Source organism: Hyaena hyaena, unplaced genomic scaffold, assembly GCF_003009895.1.
Source record: "Hyaena hyaena isolate Hyena2069 unplaced genomic scaffold, ASM300989v1 scaffold_1287, whole genome shotgun sequence".
NCBI classification, from domain to species: domain Eukaryota; kingdom Metazoa; phylum Chordata; class Mammalia; order Carnivora; family Hyaenidae; genus Hyaena; species Hyaena hyaena.
The window spans coordinates 419,027-442,247 of NW_024081921.1; the positions used below are offsets into that span (position 1 = coordinate 419,027).

Genomic DNA, 23,221 nt, shown 5'->3' on the forward strand with positions numbered 1-23,221 from the left:
TTATTTAGAAGTGTGTTTTTAATCTGTATGTATTTGGGGATTTTCCAGTTACCTTTGTTATTGATTTCTGATTTAAACTCTGCTATGGTCTAAGAGAAAACATTGTTCGATCTGTTTTAAATTTGTTAAGGTGTGCATTATGGTCTGGAATGTGGTCTTTCTCAGTGAGTGTTTCCTGTAAGCTTGAGGAAAATGTGTATTCTGCTATTGTTTGGTGAAGTGGGCTGTAGATGTCAATTATATCCAGTTAATTGACGGTGTTGCTGAGCCTAGCAATGACCTTACTGATTTTCTACCTGTTGAATCTCCATTTCTTATGGAGAAGAGTTGAAGTCTCCAACTGTAATAGTAGATTCATTCTTTTCTCTTTCAGTTCTGTCAGTTTCTGCCTCAAGTAATTTGGCACTCTCTTGTTAAGCACATAGACTTTAAGGCAAAGTTGTCCTTTAATTAGTTTATCTATACTCTTTATATTCAATGCCATTTTTGATATGTTAGGGATTAACCCTGCCATTAAAATTTTTATTTTCTCTTACCTTTGTTCCATCCCTCCCCCCACCCCCCGCCCCAGATAGAGTGCAAGCAGGGGAGAGAGGCAGAGAGAGAGAGAGAGTGAGAATCCCAAGCAGGCTCCATGCTTGGTGTGGAGCCTGACACGGGGCTTGATCCCACAACCATGAGATCATGACCTGAGCCAAAATCAAGAGTCAGTCGCTCAGCCAACTGAGCCATCCAGGCATCTCTGTTCTGTTCTGTTCTGTTTTTTGTTTTGTTTTGTTTTAATTTCCGTTTTCTTTTTCCTGCCTTACTATGGGTTACTTAAATTTCTTTTATAATTTCATTCCATTTTGATTTGTCTAAAGTGTTTTTGAGTATATCTCCTTTTGCTACTTTATTCCACTTTCCAGACCATCCATTGAGGTTTTATTTTTGGCCACTCTATTTTTTTTTAATTCCTAAAATTTTCTTTTGTTTCTCCTTTATATCTTCTATTTCTTTGCCAAGATGTTTTTTTCTCCTCAATTTAATTCAACCACATCCCTATTCTTTTTTGAGACATTTTTATCATGGCGCTTTAAAAATATTCATTGGCTAATAACTAACATCTCCACTCTGCCTGTTGGCACCTATTGAATGATGTTCTTCATTTAAGTTGCAATTCTTCTGGTTCTGGTATGACTAGTCTTTTTATTTTTTTCAACTAAAACCTGGAATTTTGGGGGTATTATGTTATGAAATGCTGGATCTTTTGTTTTGATTGGCTTTTTTGGCACAGGTTCTGCAGGAGAAGGGGCGATGTTGCCTCAGGAAATATTAGGCAGGAATGGAATCCCAGGTTCCCCGCTTAGTCTGTGATGACGTGAGGAAAGGCTGTGGTACTGCTGGGATTAATGAGAGTTCTGGCTTCCCTCTGTGATTCCATGGACACCATCCTGTCCAGAAGGGGCAGGATGCAGTCACGCCAGCTTCAGCTTCTCTTCCACATTCTAGACCATTATGCACACCTTTCTCTTTCAGTTCTGTCAGTTTCTGCCTCAAGTAATTTGGCACTCTCTTGTTAAGCACATAGACATTAAGGCAAAGTTGTCCTTTAATTAGTTTATTTATACTCTTTATATTCAATGCCATTTTTGATATGTTAGGGCCTTCCACTGACATGCCGAGCAGTCTCCTCGGCTCCTGCTTGCTGGTGGTGAAAGTCCTGGCTCTCCACTCAGGCACCTCTGATGCCACCCTAGGTAAAAGGAATGTCTTATTTTCACCTTTTAGTGATAGAAGTCCAGGCTCTACACGTGGTCTCTTCTGTCACTGTCACCATGATTGGTAGCCTCTTTAACCTGGCAAAGATGAAAGTCCTGATTACTTATATAGCCTTCTATGACCCATCACTGTTTGTGTGTGTGTGTGTGTGTGTGTGTGTGTGTGACAGAGGTGGTAGTGTTTGGGGTACCTTGTTACAGCCTATCAAGGGGTGAAATCTAGGCTCTCTTCTTGGTCTTTGCAGATCAGAGTAAGGCTGGGAGCCCAAGTTTTACTCTGTGGTGTTTTGCTAGTGTAGTATGCTTATTTCCTGAAAATTTCCTGCCTCACTAGGCAGCCCCTTACCTTGTCCTTTAGATACACAGTTGTCATTGGGGGCTCTTTTTGTCTGTGATAGTTGCCTTTTCTGGGTTGCTGGCTTTTCCATCTCCTCGAATACCACAGGATGGGGGCTGAATGTTACCACTTGGTGGTGATGAAAGTCTCACCTCCCTTTCTTCTCTAACACTAACCCAACCCTGGTGCTGGAGTGGTCCATGTAGTCTGGTGAGGGGGGATCTAGGCTCTTCATTCAGGCTGTGTTGAAATCTTCTGTGGTCTTTGAGGGCAGCAGAGCAGTTATTGTCTAAACATTTTCTGTCATGATAGATTGCCCCTTTCCTAGTACTTTGTCCAGACTGACCTGTGCTGGTTGCCATTTTCTGGCTCTCTACTTCTCTAGTGTCAAGTATGAGAGGAATGAGACAAAAAGAAAACCCAGGGAACCCCCCACTGTGCCATTACCTGGGCTCCAAGCTCCCCAGTTAGTCTGCCTCTTCTATATATTTTTCTGAATTATCTTCTATTTGTTTCATAGATAATCTCCAGGGATTTTAGGTGTGATTGAGAAAAGCAGAAGGTCACTATATCTGATTGTATACTGAAGAAATAGTTGACCAGATTTGCTAATGGATTGGGTATGCAGTATGAGGGAAAGAACAGTCGATGGTGACCCTCTTTTGTCTTTGCTGACTGGAAGGAGGGATGATGTTGCTATTACTAGAGATGCAGAAGCCTGTGGTAAGTAGAGCTGATTTTTAAGAGGAAGCTTGGGAAGTTTTTGGATGTGTGAAATTGAGGCTGCCTGGTGCAAACATTATGTGGGCTCTTGGATCACAGAGTCCGGAGATAAAGGTGGAAGTCTGGGCAGGAAGTGCACCTTCAGGAGTCATTGCGTGGAGGTGTATTTAAAGCCATGAGACAGAATGAGACCATTTGGGGAGTGAGTGTAGTGAGAAAGGAGCTAAGTCCAAGGACTGAGGCCAAGAATGCTCCATGGTTAAGTTTTCAGAGGAGGAGGAAGTGATAAGTTTTGTCAAATGCTGTCAAGGGGTAGAGGAAGTCATGGAGTGTGGCCCGACCCTTGGGTTGAACAGGCTGTACTCAGCAACTTCACCTCCTGTTTCACAAGAGGGACTTCCTTCTTCTTAGGCTCACTACTTTTATTGCCCTTTTACTGATTATATTTTTTGCACTCTTTTTTTTTTCTTTTACCTGTAAATGATAATGTATGAATGATGAACTCAAATACTACTTGATAAATTCCAGTGCTGGCATAAATGAGAACGAATGAATTTATCAGTCACTGAGGCCATACATTTCTCAGAGTCACCATCATACTTTCTTCAAAGCTGGTTGTTTCTGTCCTGATTTCTGCTTATTTAAACCCACTGAACTATTAACAGATGTTAAAGGAACGTTTTTATTTATTTTAGTTGTATTTATTTTATTAATAAAATATTGACTTATAATAAATGTTAATTTATAATAGATATTTATTTTATTTATTTCATTAAAATCACCATTATCACAACAGAATGGCGTATTTCATTTCTGATTACAAGTTGAAGGGATTGAGGGGAACATACATGAAGCCCATCTTGGTGCTAGCCCACCCACTTGACATTACATAGATTGCTCCCTTGAATCTGGTGACAGCACTACAAGGTAGGATTTGTTGCTGCCATTCCAAAGCCAAAGGAACTGAGAGTGTTTACATTTCTCAGCCCAAACATCACGCTCTGCACTGAGCTGCCTGCTTTTCCATAACCACCTTCTTTATAACATTGTAGGAGAAATTATGTTTCATTTGCCTAGCAAACAGTTCATACTTTAAAACAAAAACTGTTGCTTAATTAGAGAAGAATTGCTAAGTTCTATTATTTCACTTTGTAGTTTTGTTATAGTGAGCCAATGTCAGTTTTTCTTTTACTATTTATTACTCTTTACAAACAAGTCTAGGGTAGAGAAGCAAAACCAAAGTGAGGTTTAAATATATTTCTTTTAAAATATGATTGATTGTTAGAATGTTTTTCCTAGTCCTCAAAATCATTGGTTCAGCGCTGTGTGTGGCCAAGGCTATTCTTCACACCCACAGAGCACTGATTGGATGTTTTTAAGGGAAGAGATACATTTTATGGAAAGCAAAGTGTTAACTCGTTTCCAGAGCAACAGCTGTTGTTATGCAATAAGGAGGGTATTTGCTGTAACAGTTTGCTATGTTGAGTAGCTATAGAGGGAAGTTTTCCAAAGATGTATCCTATTACTGCAAATAAATAAATAAAACCAAATCTCCCACCAGACCTGTGCATAGAAGCTATGGGGATGCTATGTTGGATCTTTTCAACGATTTTCTGCTTAAAATGGGCAGTTTTGGAAGACTGATCTTTTCAAGTGGAGACTTGGAAGTTCAATCTAGGCAGTTCATTATCAAAGGGAAATATCAACCATATACTTGGCAAGACTCTAACTGGAAGAGCTGGAGCTGACTTCTGAGAGTGCTACCTCTTTATTAAGAATCAAAATGAAAATTAGGGAGGCTGGTTAAGTGACTGGCTTCTCAGGCACAGTGGGCAGTTCTGTGAGAACTCAAGGCCAGTAAACATTTATGACACATTCCCTCAGATTGACCCCTAGAGGAGGCCAAGTCATTGAAAGATGCCCAGGACAGGTTTATGCACTATACTTGGTGAATGCTGACTTTGAACCCCAAAGGTCATGTTTCCAGCTAAGTGGAGAAAATACGACTGTCAGGTTGTTCATGGAAGAGCAAAGTGCAAACGTTTGTTCTGGAGGGAAATGGCACTGCCCTGCTGAGGCGCTGGCGGTGTGCCAGCTATCTTGTCGTCCCCGTGCGACACTCACCTTCGCTGACTGTGCTAACACTCCTTGTGTGCGTGGTTCCCATCCCCAACCACGCACATCCTTCCCTGGAGCTGGTCACCTCATTTTCCAAGGCATATGCTGGCAAGGCCAGGCTGCTAGCTGCTGCGGAGTCCTTTCGCCCCAGCAGCCGGTGGCTACTCTTGTCTCAAAACCTTCACTTTCTTCCTAGAAGCTTGGTTGCTTCATTTCTCTTTTATTCTAATTCCTTGAGGAGGTTTCTTCTTTCGTTTGTTCTTCCCCCTAGGGCAGGCTAGTTTCCCAGAAGCATAATCAGAATTTTTGGTGGTTATATCATAGTATTTTACTCCTTCAGAAAAACCAAACCAGGAAAATACAAATTTCTATAAGGAAGAAAAGGGGCTTGTGTTTTTCTGTTTTTGTCTTTGTCTTTCTCACTGAACACACTGCCCCCCTCCACACACACACCAGACTGAAAACCTCTTGCCCATGGTTTGATTATTGATAGATAGAAGCTTCATGTGGACAAAAAGCCTGTTTTGATTTAAATTAATCAGTGATATTTTATATCATTTGTAGGGTAAGTTTTACATAACATGGGCCAAAAATGTTCCACTGGAAAATGACTGTATCCTACACAGACCATTGTGTTCTGCCTCTTACCTTTTTCTCTAGCTACTTCCCCGGCCACCAAAGATTTTCTCTCTCTGTGCCCTCACACTAAGCACCTTGCACACACCTGCTTTCCTCCTTGGTTTCCTTTGTGCTTTCTGCCTCATTTTTCTGCATTCCTACTCTCCCTTCTAAGAATCACTTCCTCTAGGAAGCCCTCTGCAATATGCCAAGATTGGGTCAAGTACCCTTACTCTCTTCTTGTATAATATATCATTGCATTCTCCCCTTGCACTTGGCATAGCCAATAGCCATCTGATTGCGTAATTCTCTCCTATCAGACTGCTTGATAACATATACTGTACTTTTATTCATGGCATGTCACCAGTAAGTGCTTACCTAGCATAGTGCCTGATACAAAGTAGATGTTTTTTAATCAACATCTGAGCATAGGTAAGTGAAAGAGTGGAATTCACTTTAGTTGTTAATCACTTCTTTCGTTGAGTGTTCTGTGATAAAAATAGAGGGAACATATCAAATCCATTTTATTCTATGGAATTCCTAAACTAACTTTTCTGATTCAGAAATAGTAGAAACTACCTTTGAGTCACATTTCTAAGAAAAGGTTCTTAGATATATAATTGCAATATGATAAAGTATCACTAAATTCCCTGGAGAAATGAGGTTTTTAGGATGTTAGAGATTTGTAGAAGCAAATCATCTGAAAGGTATGAACATGAAGATTCAGGAGTCCTAGGATAATAATAATAAAATACTTAGAGCTAAGTAAGCAAGTCTTTGCTGTAACTATTTTCTGTGGTCTGTACGAAAGATTTGGGCAAGTAGGTTCAAATATAATGTTAAAAACCTATATGAATAGTGACACCTGGGTGGCTCAATCTGTTAAGCATCCGGCTTTGGCTCACATCATGATCTCACAGTTCCTGAGTTCAAGCCCCATGTTGGCCTCTGTGCTGATAGCTCAGAGCCTGAAGCCTGCTTCAGATTGTGTGTCTTCCTTTCTCTCTGCCCCTTACCTGCTCACATTCTGTCTCTGTCTCTTTCAAAAATAAACATCAAAAAAATAGTATACAAGTAAAGTGGTTCTAAACATATTCTTTTCATGGCTTAATATAAAGGATAATAAGACTTCTCAGGTATAGGCCAGAATTGTTTTTTAAAGGGACTCGGAGAATAAGGAAATGTGTCTTTTTTCTGTCATTTTTTTAAAAATGTTTATTTATTTTTGAGAGAGGCAGAATGAAAGGGGAGCACAGAATCTAAGGCAGGCTCCAGGCTCTGAGCTGTCAGCACAGAGCCCGATATGGGGCTTGAACTCAGGAATGATGACATCATGACCTGAGCCGCATGACCTGAGCCGAAGTCAAACACTTAACTGACTGAGCCACCCAGTCGCCCCTCTTTTCTTTCATTTTTAGAGTTGAGTAGGAAAGCTTATGTGGATCCCTGATGTTCTTGTTTCATTTCTATGCACGGGATATTCAGGAGTATGGAAAGGACAGTCACATCATCCTTAGTACCCTTACTTAGCTCCAGGTATTGATGTCTCATTACTTGATTACTCATCTCTTCTTTTCCAAGTGCCTGTTTCTCCCTAGTAGGGATTCAGGTAATAAAGACTTCCCAGTTGTTGTGGTAGTGAGGCCGAGACCATGGATTCCTTTCTGTTTCGAATGAATTTGCTTCTTTCTGTCCCATGGCTGTTAAATATTCCCCTAGCTTTGGCTGCATAACTTGAGATTTCAGTGGGTACTGAGTGATAAATTATTGATTATCCACTCACTTGTATTTTTATTGACTGTCTCTTACACTCCAGACATGAAGCTTTCCCTAGGGTTAGAAAGATGAGCAAGACTGAGTCTTTGCTCTGAAGGAGCTCACAGTCCAGAAGTGGAGGAGATGTGTAAAGTGAGAAGACAGTAGGGCTGAGCAGTGCTAAGTCCAATGACGGGCATGTGTCAAGAACACTGACTGAGTGGGGGGCCCGGCACTCTGCTCAGTGTTTCTCTCTTTCAGTCCTCTTACAACACCATAAGATAAGTATCATTATAATCACAGTCTAGGAATGGAAACTAAGACACAGAGAAGCTAAGTAACTTGCTCAAGGGCTATTCTACTTCTTTCATCCTTGTTCAGCAGATAAGGGCTATTCTACTTTTTTCACCTAGCTCTTACTGGTTCAGTGCTCTCCTGCCTTTTGTGGAGGGGAGGAAGTAACTCCACTATGTTCCTTCAAGGAAGGAAGGAGCTTGAATGGATCTCAAGTGACAAGTAAGAAGGCTTATTCATTCTAGTGAGGGGAAAGAATATTGCAAAAGGCCAGAGGCATAATGGTGTTCCCCATTCCCAACAGGAAATTTCAGTAAAATTTCAGGATTTCTGCAGGATAAGATGAGAGGAGCCAGAGTGTGAGGATTTGAGCCTAGAAGGTTCTGATGGAGCAGTGGTAGTTCATTTGAAACACACACACACACACACACACACACACACACACACACACACACACCCTAAACACAGAGACTAATGGTGTCTCAGACTATGATCAGACAGCCATGAGTTCAAATCTTGACCTTGTCATTTACTGGCTGTTTTAATTTTTGGAACTTTCCTTAAGGTCTCCAGGCTCATTGGTAAAATAGAGACTAGGGACTGCTGTGATGACAGAGGAAAGGGCATCTGGAAAGGCTGAGCCACTTCACGGTGTACACACCTTCACAATGCAGTTGGCAGCTCCAGAGAGATCCAAGAGGCCAGAGGTTCTCAACCTGGCTCTGTGGTCCACTCTCCTAGAGGATTTACAAAGTCTGCTTGCATGTGCCCACCGAGAGAGTCTCACCTAATTGGACTGGTTTGGAATCCTGGCCTGGGTATGATATTAGAAACCTCCAGGTGGCTCTGATGCTCAGGCAGGGATGGGGCTGCGAATCTAGGACCCAGAGAAAGGAGGGGTCAGAGAAAGACCTTGGAGCCAGAGGTTAACCTGGTTCCTTGTATTAGAGTCTGAGTGTCTTTGTACACAATACCTCTGTAGGGAAATTTTATTCTACCCCCTTAGGTTCAGTGACTGTGACCCTGCAAATTATACTAGAAAAAGACAGAGGAGATGAGAAAAGATTTATTAGTCTGTATGCATATGGAGGCCTTCATAGGTAAATGAAGAGCTAGGAGTACCTGGGTGGTTTGATCTTGGCTCAGGTGCCAATCTCAGGGTCATGAGTTCATGTTGGGCTCTGCTCTGGACATGAAGCCTACCTTAAAAAAAAAAAAAAAAAGGGCCAAAGAAGCAGATAAGCCTTCCTAGCAAAGAACATGAATGTGGTGATGTGACAAGACAGAGGAAAAGGGGTTTGGGCTAGCGGTGGTAGCGGTGGTAAACTGTAGGATAGTGACCAGGAACCATCCGGGAGAAACTGATGGACAGCAAGGGTACTTTAGTAGATGTGTTTGGAGACCCGTCTTGGTGCTGACTTGCTGTCTCTTTCATGGCGATAAAACTCCCCTGGAAGAGCAGACTTGATATCTCACAAGTTTCTGCTTTTAGTAGGATGAGGAAAAGCCCCCACAGGTTTCTTTCTGCATGAACTGATTCTTATTTGCTGCCAGCTCAAGATAGTCCCTACTCAAAGTGGCATATTTTGGGGTGACACATCCTGATCCCCTTCACCTCACTTCTGAGTGCCTCAGTTCCTCATCGCTGTGACTTACGTATTCTGGCTGCTTCTGTATCAAGCCACACTGTGCTAGTACCCTTGTCACTGCGGCCACCACCACGTCTACCTGTGACACTGCCAAGCCCAGCACCCGGCAAGCCTCCCTTCCTACCCCCTAAGATCATCAGGAGGAGAAACAAGATAGTGACCTTAGAGGCACCCTCCAGTCTGGAAAGCCCACGAAACCACATGAAGAAACCCATGCTTCTGCTTCAGGGACTTTCCCAAGGTCACAGCCAGCACAGAAGGTGAGGCCTCTGCCCCTCCTGGTCAAGACAGCCTTCCCTCTCAGCTATTCCTTCACTGCCTGCGTTTACAGTAGGGAAGTAAAAAAACTCCATCAGGCTTTTCAATGTTCTTTTTGTTCAGAAAAAAAAATCAATGGACCGTGCAGAGCACGTGACTTGGCACGTCCGCAGTTGCAGAGCCCAGACGCGGACACACTGTACAGCCTGTCCTTCTGCTTTGGTGAAGGCAGGACTGTATTTTTAGAGCTGCCCAATGCTGCCAAGACCAGTAGTGTATGGAGAGAGGCAGGACAGGCTTGCTGGCCTGTGTAACAGAAGCGTCTTGCCTAAAGCTATGGCAACATATGCTGGAGGTTCTCATTTGCTGCCGACGATGGTGGGGGGCGGGGGGGGGGTGGCGTGTTTTGTTTTGGCTTCTTATAAAACATTTTATAGCACTTCACACTGTGTGCTTGAGGATGTGTCGAAACATAGGATTAGCTTTATGAACTAGCTCTGTGAGGTGTCTGAGGCAAGATAGCAAGTTTTAAAAAATGAATAACACTTAAGTTTGTCTTTAAACTGCAAATACAATATTTACATTTTTATATACACAACAAAATAATTTATCAAAACACTATGAATTTGGAACTGTGATCATGTGGGTTGACTTTCCCCTCTCTACTCTGTGTGGAAGAAGGTTTCATGTGTACATTATAATATTACAAAATCGAGAGGAGATTTGTTACTATCTTAACAGAACAAACTGCTCCCGCATGTAAAGGAAAAATCCATGAAGAACAGCCTTCATTCTTGCTGGTTTCTCACCTCCTGTAACAAAGCTTCTCAATAAAGCTTGTTTCCTCTCTATCCCGACTGCCTGGCTTTAGGCCCCACTTGGATTACTATAGTAACTTCCTAACTAGTTTCCTTCTTCTAGTCTTCTTCCTGCCTGTTTGACTCTGGACAGTTATAGGAGCAGTATTTTGATACAAGTGTGGCTATAATTTCTGATAGCTGACCTTTGGGGCTCCTTAGGAGTAGTATGACAAGGACTAACTTGCTGAATGGCCCATGAGGCCCTGACTACCTTTCTGTCCCTCGTTTTCTGTTCCCTTCATCCATATGGGAAGCAGCTGCAGGGAGCTGCTTTCTATTTCCTGATCCCTGGAACTTTCCTCCTGTGATGAGACTGACCTCTGTCTTGCCTTCTGACATGACAGTTCAACTAGAATCAGAACTGTAAGGCTTTACTCATTACCATTCAGCCCTGAAATAGTGATTCTCTGGGCAGTGGTCTGTCTGGCTCTGTGATATTCCATGAATACCTCTGCTAGGGCACCTATCACACCTGTCATACCTGTTTTTCCATCACTGGACTGAACTTGTGAGGGCAAGAGATGTGTCTTACTCTAGCACTTTTTGGTGCCGAGACAGCCATAGAAATGTTTGCTAAATTAAGTGACTTATAGTTGTCAACAACACACCCATTCGCCAAGCAAGCCTGGCAGGTCTCTCTTTGCAGTCCCTTGTAAGATGCTGGCTTGAATTACTGGATGGATGTGAATGTCTTGGAATGGAGCTTCTTATAAAATAATCCAGAATTAAAACTTCTGGTTGCTCTAGCATCAAAATTAATGAGTTTTAGTATATTTTATTATGTTCTTAGTGGAAAAAAAATACTGTAGGGTTTTTATTTTTCTAGATGGAATTCAGAACAGATGCCAATTCTGCCATCAGCTTACTGTCTGTGGTCTGTGGGAACCTGCACACATGTGCAAATGTGTACACCCCCCCACACACACCCCATACCCTCCTCCCCACATACTCATACATATGCACACATACTGACGTGCACAGTTAACAGTCCACTTTATCTCACGGCCTTCATTGTCCTACGGTTTCAGGTGATTTTTATGTTTCCTCCCTGAAGGATGCTTAGTTCCTAATTAATTAAGGATGTTTCAGTTCCTAATTAATATCATTTTGGAATTTGGCCTTTAGGTATACCCAAGATATGAGCTCCTCTTGGTATATGTTTCAGTCTGAAATTTGAACTTTCAACGCAGTTAATACTCTTTATGTTATGTACTTTTTATAAGTAAAACACATTGTGAACATAGTTTTGCGTTCCATATACTCTTATTCAACACGCTAAGCAGTCTCTAATGACTTGTCTCTTTTCTCCATTGGAAAGCAACAGGATAGTCCTCAAATGAAAGCTAGAAAATATTGTATATGAGTGAAAATATGATAAAAAAATATGAAGTGACATACACAGAATATAGTGACATGACATTTCAGCATACCCTGGGCTGATGATTTTTAACCTAGATCTACAAAGATGAAGTTACTAAGTAAATTAGTAGTGCAAGTAATACCGTCAGGGTAAAAACTTCATCTCTTTAAGAAAATCAGCTGAATACTCTAGAAGAACCATTTCTAAAACATCTGTTGTTACACTAATTACTACTCATCCTCATTACAACACTTGAACAAGAAGCACTTTGTTAGGTCAATTCACCAATTTATTTAGAATCAACAGAACTCCATTGCTTTGAAAATAGTCATTTATTCTGGACTTTCACAGATTCAGATGAAGCTTCCCTTTAATTAATCCAAATTGTGATGATATAGATTACATATAAATCTATTTACATTGTACATCTTGCTTCATGTTCTAACAGGAATTAATAGAAATCCAATATGGGTTAAGTTAAGCATTGAATTGTACTTAATAGTACAAATGGATTTTAGAGATGTTTTCACTTGGCACAGTCTAAAGCTTTCAAAGACAAAACTTCACAGTTTTTACGGGCTCATATAAGGAACAAGGAAAAAAAACTAAGTGATCCCTGAGATACATTCACAATCTAGGACCTTAAACAATACAAACTACTAATCAAACAAAAACACACTCCCTGCCAAAATTCGAAAGGTGTAGCTATATTAAAACTGAAATCTTGTCCATCCTGGATCTATGAGATTAGTAGATGTCTTTTATGTGTTAACTATATTGTTGACATTTTATTATTACTGGGTGAATATTCATTAATAATAGTAATAGCAAATGTACGTGAGTACTTACTGCATGTAGCTACTTTTCTTATATTTTCTCAACTCTTTCTATAAACTTATGTGAAGGATATTGTTTTCCATCTAAGAAAACTGTGGTCCTTCAGCGTCACACAAGTTAGTTCGTGGAAGGGCCCCAATATCATGTTTGACTCCCAAAACACATATACTTCATTCATTTTATGTTGAAGTTTCTCTGATCACCTCAGTTTTACTTCAGACAGTAAAAAACTCTACCCAATTCTGCAAGATGATTCTTAATTATGGGTGAACATTTTAATTCTGGAATCAAAGTGTGCCACATATGCAAAGTAAGTGATATAATTAGCCAAGGAACAGGAAGTTCCAAAACATTTTGCAATAGGCTTGAAGTTACGTACTTTTGAATGCTGAAGCACAAGTAGAAAACTAAAGCACACAGTGACTGCAATCAAGACACACACTTGGAAGCAATTTCGGTACAGTCACAACTCTTCAGGACTGAGGTTCCCCTTCCCTCAAATACAGATCTGTCATTCTTGCCTTTTACAGGGGACTCAGAATCAAAAGTCAGGCTATTTTGTGAGAGCAAACAACAGGACAGGACCTGGCAGCAGCTCTGGGGAGCATTTATCCGCATTTTTGTCTTGCTCTCTTTCTCTCTGTGCCTCACCAGGTACTTCCTCTCCTTCTTTCAGTTCCTCTGCTCTTCTCTGTGGAGAGGCATGTCATGCTGTTTCTGCCCTCTCTCTCTGTGGCCCGAGTCATAATGCCTGACTTCTTGCTCGCATGTGGCTCTTCTGGACCCAGCGACCAGTGCTTCCTTTAACTTCAACCCTCTACTAATCACCTCAGGTATCTAATTTTCCAGTTCTCCAGGGATCACTCTGATGAGTCCAACTCATCTTTACAAAACGTCGGTTATCATCAGGTGTGGATCCGAAGTCACCATGTCTGAGCTGTCTTTTGTTCAGTGTCTGACTCCGTTTGTTTGTATTCCGTGTATTTAGAAATACAGTCACACGTTATAAAACATGGCCAGTGCCTTCTTGGAGGTTAGGGGACAAGGAAACTTCCCAAGGAAAACGGTATGAAAGAGCTTGGTCAAACACAACTTCCCTACTGCATCCTGTGTAGTAATCGAAAGGGATTTCCAAGCATCGATGGTACCTAAAAGCAGTATGCAAGCATCTCTGAGGGAAGTAATTCACTTTTCCTGTTACTGAACACAGTACCACCTGCTGCATAGTGTTGATGCAATTTAAATAATAATGTGAATAAAAGCAATGACAAAATAAATGCCATTCGTTGATCTCTTGTTGTATGTCACACACTTCACATACATCATTAATAATTCCTCCAGTAACTGTAAAGGATGGATACAAACATCTGTATTTTAGAGAAGAGATAGAGGTTCAGGAACCTTAAGTAACTGGTTATATCACATGGAAATGGTAAATACTCAGGTTTCTCTGATTCCAAAAGCTTTACTTCTTTACCATATTTTGCTGATAGTATATTTTTGTATTTCAACCGGCAGGTATATTTTAAAGAAATTAAGATGAGAAAAATACGAGACTACATTTATGCAGATATTCACCTTTTCTGTTTCACTTCCTTTATCCCTGAAGTTTCAAGTGAACCCTGGCATCACTTCTTTCAACCTAAAGAAATCCATTTTCGAATGTCCGTATTGAATAGGTCTGCTTTGATAAAGTCACCTTCATCCCTCAAAGGTATCTTTCCTAGAAACAGAATTTGAGGTTGATAGTTCTTTTCTTTTGGCACCTTGAAGATGTTCTACTGTCTACTGGCCTCTGTTATATCTCATAAGAAACTGTGGTCCTTGCATTACTGTTCTCCTGCATTTAATATGCCATCCCCTTCCCCTCCCCCAACCTGCCTGTGACTATGTTCAAAATTCTTTTCTTTATCTATGTTTTTCTGATTTTTATTTTGTGATTTTATTCTGTGTCTGGGCTAATTTTTGTTTGTTTGTTTGTTTATTCCTTTTGGAGTTTGTTGAGTTTCTGTTATCTAAACAAGTCCGGGAAGTTTTCAGGCATTATTTCGATGAATGTTCTTTCTGTACCAACATTGTCTGGCTCTTCCTTAGGGATTCCAGTGTCACAAATGTGACATCTTTTGATATTGTCTCCCACATCTCTGAGACCTTAGCCATTTTTGGTTTCAATTGCTTTTCTTTCTGTTCTTCCAATTGGGATAATTTCTACTGCTCTGTCTTCAAGTTTTGCCTGCTTCATTTTCATCTCCATTTTGCTATTGAGTTCACTTCATGGATTTTAAATTTCAGATATTATATTTTTTACTTCAATTTATTATTTTTATCTCTTCTAAGAATTTCTATTTTTCTATTCATTTCAACAGTGTTTACCTTGGCTCATAGCAAATGGAGTAGCTGCTTAGCTGCTTTAATGTCTGTATGAGAATTGACACATCTGAACCATCTTTAGGTTGGCGTCTGCTGATTGCTCATTCCTTTGAGAATTGGTCAGATTTTCATGAATGTTAGTGTATCAAGTGACTTGGGTTATAGCCTAGACATTTTGCATTATATTGCTAGACTTTGCATATTGTAAAAAACCCTCTGGAGAACATTGATTTGTTGTTTAAAGGGGCGATCCACCTGCATGTCTGTCCTTTACTTCTGTGGTAGTCTTTGCAAGGTCAATTTCAAAGCCTTTGCTATGCTGTTTGGGTCTGCCTGGGGCATGTGCCACTCAGGGCTCTGGTACTTGGGTGGTTTTGATACTGTAATTTGTTCTCAAAGCCTTCACTGAACTGCTCTGGGCATTTTCTGCACATGCACAGCTTGGGGAGTAAGCTCATCACTGCTGTAGGTTCAAACCCAGAATTAGACATTCTCTTCCTTGGGTCTCTCTCATTTGTGGGGTTTCTCCCACACCCTCAGGCTTCCAAGGCCCACGTTTCCAGTTTTTCTGGCTGGAAAGATTAGGGTTTTCTGAGTTTTGGCCTCCTGAGCCATAGCCCAGTTCCATGCAACTGTAGTACAGTGCAAAGCAGCACAAGAAAAGAGAAAACCTACAGCAGTGGTTACCTCATTCCTTACAAATTGGGGTCCCTTTTTCTCATTCTTATAGCCAAAGGGTTAAATCATCACTTGGGATCTTAAGTGTCCATGCCTCCCTGGGGTAGCCGTGCAGATCTACTTCTGAAGCCTTGAGGGCAGGAGTAGGAGGAAAAAAAAATTCAACACTGGGACTATCCTTGTACTCTGGCTCACAGGGACCCCGTTTCCTTCTGATTTAGCCAGAATGATGATCGTAACTATGGGTTTTGTTTTTGTTTTTGTTTTCATTTTTGTTTTCTGTTTGCACCTTTTACAAAGTTCCAAATCTGGCTTGTCTTCAGGCCCAATCTAGGAAGAGGGGAAAAAAAAAAAAAAAAAGGAAGAACTCAGAAAACACTTTGTAGCCAATTTTATCTTTCCTTAGGCTGAAAGTTGCCTACTTACTGTTTACATTTCTAACTCCTCAGATAGTTATTTGCCTTGTGGGTCCACGTTTTAGTCGTGATCAGGGGAAATACTGAATGGGCTTCTTATTCCCTGGCCTGCCTCTTATTCACGTTTTCACCCCTAGCACTTGCCACAGAACCTATCACATGATAAATGTGAGGCTCACCAATGTGAAGGGATATTTGTGTGTGTGTGTGTGTGTGTCTGTGTCTGTGTGTGTGTGTGTGTGTGTGAATGAATGAAAATGTAAACTGCGAAGCTTGCCAATTCTCCAGCAAATTCTGGTAGAACCTGGACAGCACACGTTTGGCTCACAGTCTGCCACTCTTCCCACGCTCAAAAATGATCAGTCCTTCTCCACTGCGTAGCTGCCTGCAGAGCCCAAATGCAGCCATAGAATCCTCCTACACTGCAGACCTGGAAGCCACTGTCAAGTGAACAGCATGGGCACGAGGGGTACAAACCGGCATTTCACCCCTGTCTTTCAGAGGTGGCCACACAAAATGTGCAGCCTGCCTTTCCCATTTAACTGCAGTGCCTTCTCCCCGCAAATATCCATCGTCCCATCCTCTTTTCTATAAGATTTCAGCTGATGGACATGTTTTTTCCTTGCCAGGTGGGCTTGTGGAGAAAACTCTTTTTTTTCTTTTTCTGCTTTCTTATATCAAGTCTATATTTTCATGAAAAAAGGTAACTTGACTAATGTGTTTTATGGAGCTTTCTCTCATTTACACCAAAAGGTACTTATTTTAGTGTTTTAGCCCTTGGGAAATGATGAATTTGTTTAATAGATCGGTAATTATCCTGCTCAAAAATGATCATTAGAATTCCTCTGTATTTGATTACTATGTATCACCAAACCCAAAATCCATTTATCACCAGCTGCACCCATTAATTCAGCCTTGCTGGTCCAGGCATAAGAGATTACTCTAAGTTCTCATTTTGAGTCTTTCTAAGAAAAAATATTGGTAGAAAATAGTGTGCCTTAAATAAACCTGATTTAAAATCTCAGTCTGTACAAACTTTTATTTTTGGTTTTACTTGCTATTTTTATTACCTGAAGACTACTTTCCTATGGCATCACAATTTTAATAGAAGTATACTTTTCTTTTACGGGATTGGAGTGATTATTACCTTCTAGTGAATTATAGTGGTGGTAAGAGGCCATATTTGTAAACGTGATGCGTTTTCATGTCTTTGTATGTTTGGTATGGAACCCTATCTGTGACCCAATTACTTACTCAAGGGTACTCTTTCCAGAGTTTTGGAATATCTCCACTTCTAAAATGGAAAATTTGTTCAGGAAAATGAGCTCCTAGAATATAATGAGCGTGTGTGCGGCGCAAATGCCGAACACGGGTGAACTGAAGGTCGAAATCATTGAGTACAGAGTTATCTAGTGAGGTTTCCTTGGATCTAAGTCGGGACCTGTGGCTTGGGATTGCGCCCAGCAGTGCTGTGGCTGAAATCAGAACAATAAAGAGGAAAGAAACTGGGTGGTACCATCTAAAGCAGTGTTCACAAACTAAGTGTGTTTTTCTTTTCTCCTTCACCCCACCCCCGGGTCTCTAGTTTACCGTGGTTTTTGGGCAGTCCTGATGCTTCTGGGGGTCGTCGTCGTGGTGACCGCGAGCTTTCTGATCATCTGTGCAGCCCCCTTCGCGAGCCACGTTCTCTATAAAGCCGGCGGAGGCGGGTACATTGCTGCAGGTATGTGCTGCGCAAAGGGTGCAATTTCCAGCGATGGTTTTCCTCCATATCTTCATATTCTCCTTTTCTAGTTTCAGATTTCAGGCTTCTCGTAGTGGTAACACAATGATATTCATACGCAGTATTTCCTGAGCGCCCACGACATGCACACCCCTCTCTGGAGACTGCATTTCCCGTGTGCTCCACAGCATCTGCTCCTTGTATCCATATTGTATGAAGAGGGCACTAGAAGGGAATTAACCTGTTTACTTTCTCTCTGTAAAATGGGGTCATAACATGTGTCCCTTTAACATCACCATGTGGGTGAACTTTTCTGTGTGCTTTTAAAGAGATAGCACCCGATGATATTACAAACCTGCGTGATTTATTTATCACAGGTAAAAAGCATCTCTTTCTACAATGTCACCATTCAGTTTTCTTAGCTGTGGTTCATGGGCATTAGCGAAACACATTCTCTCCCTGGCAAAGCCTGTGTTTGTTTTAGCTGGCTTTCCAACTAGTCTTTTTAATGCCTGCTTATGGTGATCATAGCACAAATAGAAAAATAATTGACTGGGTGTATCTGGTGAATGTTACATCTTTTTCATTTACTTGAGAGGTAAAAGCCAGGACACTAATATGAAAATATAAGTGCATAGGTGATTTATAAAGATAACAGTTCTAGAAAATTAGACAAACTTTACCACGAGTAAGACCAAATTGCACAAGACTGGGCTACACTGTAACGTCAGGTAAGAAGGACAACGTGTTTCTGTAGGAAATGGTAGTGACAGTAAAGGGACAGAATGGATAGCTTTGTCATCTCTAAATCATTTCAGAGACAGCTTGTCATGTGTTCTATCATCATTTAATCGATGGCCAATTCACACAGTTCCTTTGAGCACACTTCTTACACAGCATTGTACTTAATTCTGTAGCAAGAATAAAAAAGAATAATCAGATACAGATCTTCTGTTCAAAGAGCTCAAAAAAGAAAAAAAAACCTCATCAAATCAGAGTTCTCTTTAACCCATTCTGTCATTCTTTGGTCTTATATTCAATTCTTTTCCTCGCTGGTTTTTCAAGGAGCTTGTTTTCAAGGGCCTGAATTTCCTCACAAAATTTACCTTTTCAAGGTATACAATGCAGTGTTTTTTAGTATGTTTCCAGAGTTGTGCAAATATTACCACTCTCTGATTCCCAAATATTTTTATTCCCTCGCAAAGAGACCTCATCATCTCCCCTCCTTTCCTCCTTCTGGCCTGAAGTAAGCAATCATCTACTTTCTGTTTCTATGAGTTTGTCTGTTCTGGAAGTTTCATATAAATGGATTCATACAATGTGTGACATTTTGTGTTGGGCTTCTTCCTTGTCAGTATCATAATTTATGATGTCCTTTCTTTAATTCATAATTCCAAAAGACCAAACCCCTTATAGGTCTTAAAACTGACCATTTTCTGAGCCAAATATTTTTCCCCCCCAAGGAAGAAGGGAAAAGCACATTCTATGTTTGCTTCATTAAAAGGTCTAGTGAAGGTTTATATTTTTTCATGGTCTTCCCAGAAATAACAGCTGTCTGCCAGAGTGTGTAAATATTTGTTTCTTCTCATTCCTTGCTTTTATTTTTCATCTTTTCCAATAAGGGAAATATGTACAGCTAGTTGACCCTTGAACAATATAGTTTGAACTGTGTGGGTCCACTTACACACAGACTCTTTTTTATAAATACAGTGTAGTCCTATAAATGTATTTTCTTCCTTATGCTTTTATTAATGACATATTATATTCTTAGCTTACTTTACTGTAAGAATACAGTATAAAACATATATACAAAGTATGTGTTAATCAACTGTTATGAGTAAGACTTCTGGTCAAGAGTAGGCTATTATTCCTAGGGAAGTTAAAAAATATAGGCAGATTTTCAACTACACGTAAGGTCAGCGCTCCTAATGCTGCATTGTTCAAGGGTTAACTGTAATAGCATTGGTTTAGTACATATTATGGACAGCGCAGTTGTTTTAGGCTCAGAAATGCTCTCATTCTTGGTTCATTCTGATAAAAGAATTATGCATCTCTGTGTATGCTTAGTGCTTTTGAAAACAAAATGTTGGTCAGTTTTAAATTGTGCGAAAAAATAGTATATCTAAAGGATTATATTTGGCTAAGAACTCTGTAGGGAGGTAAAGCCTTGGATATGTACTCCTATACTTATGGCCTGTGGGATTTCTTTTTCTGATGAATTTTTGCTGTATGTTGGTATGGGGCTGAGGTCCTCCTTGCCAAGTCTTCATGCAAAACCCCCTGGGAATTGAGAAGTGTCCATGGTATTCTGGGGTCCATTCTGAAAGCAACTGAACTGGACAATTACGAGAACAGTTCCTTTAAAATTTAACTTTTAATTTCCTTCATGGCAGAATTCTTTAGTGTTTGTGTAAGGCCATTTGTTTTCCAAGAACACAGAGGGATTATTCTGTTGGATGGGACAAAATATTACTGTTTATTTCATTACCTTGGGCAGAAAAAGTGATGTTTTCAAGAATAACGAAAGTTTATGGTCTAGTGGCAATTTCCACAATGAAGCACAGTTTTGTTAAGGCAGTTATGGGGCCGATAAATTATCCTGAAGCTTGAGTACTTTAATAGAAGAATTTGTAAAATTTTTTCATTGTCTATTATTAACATTCTCAGGTAATGTTAATAAGCAACTTATCCTTTCAAAGCTGAAGATGGAAACTTACATGTTATGCTATATGAACACTAGGAAAACATGTAGTAAACACTAGGGTTTTGGGCCAGCCAGATTTTTGTGTGCCACACTTAATATGGCCCCATGCATATAATCATCTACTGAGTTAAACTGAATTGAATTTATAATGCTTTCTTTGGAAAGGATGTTATAGTTTCAAAATGAAGAGATCTCATTCCATGCATCTGATAGTTTAGAATCTCTCTGTTTTTTGCGGGCCTCATCATTCCTTGCCTAACTGAGCCTCCCATGCTGCCCTGTGCCAATGCTCTGTGCTCTGTGGGGCAGTTAGTGACAGGTGCAGCTTGGGCTCAGGGTTGCTGTGCCAGCTTCATCAATGCCACAAACAAGATTGCCATCTCTCTCTATTTGGACAGATGACTGTAGGATAGGGGATACCCAAATTCCAAATGGCCATTGCTGGGTGTGTACGTGTAGAAAGGCTCTTTGGCATTAGCAAGAAGACTGTTTTTGGGCATTCCATGCATGACTGAGCCATGCTGATGTCACAGTTGTCAGTGTGAGTAAGGGGTGGGGTCCATGGTATTCCTCTTGCTCCGTCAACAGGCTCAACAGGCTCAGAGCAAAACGAGAGGGCATGTGTTGTCCCTCCTTGCATCTGGGCAGATTCCTCTTCAGGCAGGCTCTGGCCACGTGCTCCCTGAGGAGGTTCAGGTCGGAACCACATGCATGGTAACTGTCAGGATGTGATACCACAGAACCTGTTTCAGTGGGTCTCATCATGCACACTACAAGCCTACACAGTTGCTGACATTTGTTTTAATGTGGACTCCCAGAGAACTTTCAGATCCAAAGGGGGCTGACACCTATCTTCTCCTAACCCTGTGATATTGGAGGTGACAGGAAAGATGCGGGAAAAGATAGAATGGGTAGGCATGGCATTAGAAAACATTCAGGTTACATGGGGGAAATTATGATGGCACGGAATATTCCTGGTGCCTGGGCAAAGTGACGTCAATACAGGAATTGTTGTGCAGGAGTAAGACTTCTAAGTGAACAGGAAAGAATAATGACATGATCTGGAAGTTCCGGGACACTGACATTGGGTGATAGGCCATAAAAACTAGAAATCTGTATTTTAGCAGCATGTTAGGGTACAAAGATTTTTCTTTCGTAATTGAAATCACCTATTCCTGAGTGACAAAGTACGATTATGTTCTTCTGCTGATTGTAGAGCTAGACAGTCCCTCCTGGGTAGAGGTCCCTGAAAACCTTCTGAAACTTGGCTAAATCCCTTGTGGGACCCTCAGGCTGGTGAGACTACAGGGACTTCTTGTAAGTCAGAAATTTAGCAGCACTTGTTTTAGACCCAGGTAGTAGTAATGGAAGTAAATGGTACCTCTGCTGTTAAGTGGACTTTTGGAACAATTAGTCCCCTGGAGGCCAAGTAGTGGTTTGACTTCTGCCCTGTTCCGTGACCACAGGGTATACTCCTCACCTAGACAGGTGTTGCCCAAGCTGTTACTGGTCACCAGGGATACAAACTGAGTGAGTTGGGGTGAGTTGTATAAATCCTTTACCATGTGGGATGAACCGCCTGCAGCACATCCCTCCAAGCTCATCCCTGCTCCCTTCGGATCCAGAGGACAGTGCTTTCTAAAAGTGTAGTGATGTGAAGCCTCTTTAAAAAGTAGCATCGGGGAGCGCTTGGGTGGCTTAGTCGGTTGAGCGTCCAACTTTCGCTTAGGTCATGATCTCACGGTTCGTGGGTTCGAGCCCCGGGTCGGGCTCTGTGCTGACTGCCAGCTCAGAGCCTGGAGCCTGTTTCAGTCTGTGACTCCATCTCTCTGACCCTCCCCTGCTCATGGCTGTCTCTCTCTCTCCTAGAAATAAATAAAACATTAAAAAATTTTTTTTTAAAAATAAAATAAAAAGTAGCATCGGAAAGGTGAGTAGATATGAAGGGAGTATAAGATTCGGAATCCAAAATACAACATAAAATACTGAATCAGAAAGAAATCAGATTTGCAGTTTGTTTTCCTTTTTCTTTCAAAAGATCAATGGAATTTGTAGTAGCTCATTAGTTAAGCACATTTATTTCTATATGAGATAAGACAAATGTCATGGTTGCCAACTACAAGGTACTTTTTCACCTGAATCTTAGAAAAAATAGGTCACAGTCACAGAGCCAAGGGGCATATTTCAGATGTTCTTTTTTTTTTTTTTTTTTTTTTTTTGGCTGAGACTGCACACGTGGCTTCCAGGAAGCACTCAGTGTCATACCTTGCTTCTCACGTCTTCCTCCAGATAAAGCAGAGCGAGAGGAGTATGTGGAGGAAACAGAAGACCATGGGCAGGAAGGGATTAGGGAAGAATTGCTGACGGTCCAGAGGCAGGCGTTCTAAACTTACGGCATATGCATCTCCCTGCTTGCACCTGCTGTCTCCATGTCTATATTGTGAGAGGTCCAGGCTATAAACAGCCGCTCACCCTGAGCAAGCAAAGGGGCCTCTGTGTTAGCAGAACAGACCTGGAAGGCCAGCGAATACTTGCCGTAATGGGTTTTCTAAAGCTTTTGGGTCTTTCTAAGTGCATCAGAGGTAGGCTTTCAGGAGAGGATCACAAGCATAATGTCCCAGTGGGGAACAGAATTATTTTACGAAAGTCCAGGACTTAGCATTTTACTCATAACTCTGTTCTGTTGGAGGTGAGTAGTGGAGGAGAGGAAAGGGTGACTAATGAAAACTGTAGGTTGCTGATATATCAGCCACATGTACTT

General features: G+C 41.0%; 1 protein-coding gene across 1 annotated transcript in view; it reads left to right on the forward strand.

Moving 5' to 3' along the window:
* The window catches only part of TMEM182 (transmembrane protein 182), a 41,749-nt gene extending 18,902 nt beyond the window's left edge, over positions 1-22,847 (forward strand). The window contains exons 4-5 of the mRNA XM_039223192.1: positions 17,619-17,756; positions 22,750-22,847. Of these exons, the coding sequence (XP_039079123.1) occupies positions 17,619-17,756; positions 22,750-22,847 (236 nt within the window). The remainder of the gene's footprint in view (positions 1-17,618; positions 17,757-22,749) is intronic.
* Positions 22,848-23,221: the final 374 nt, after the last annotated feature.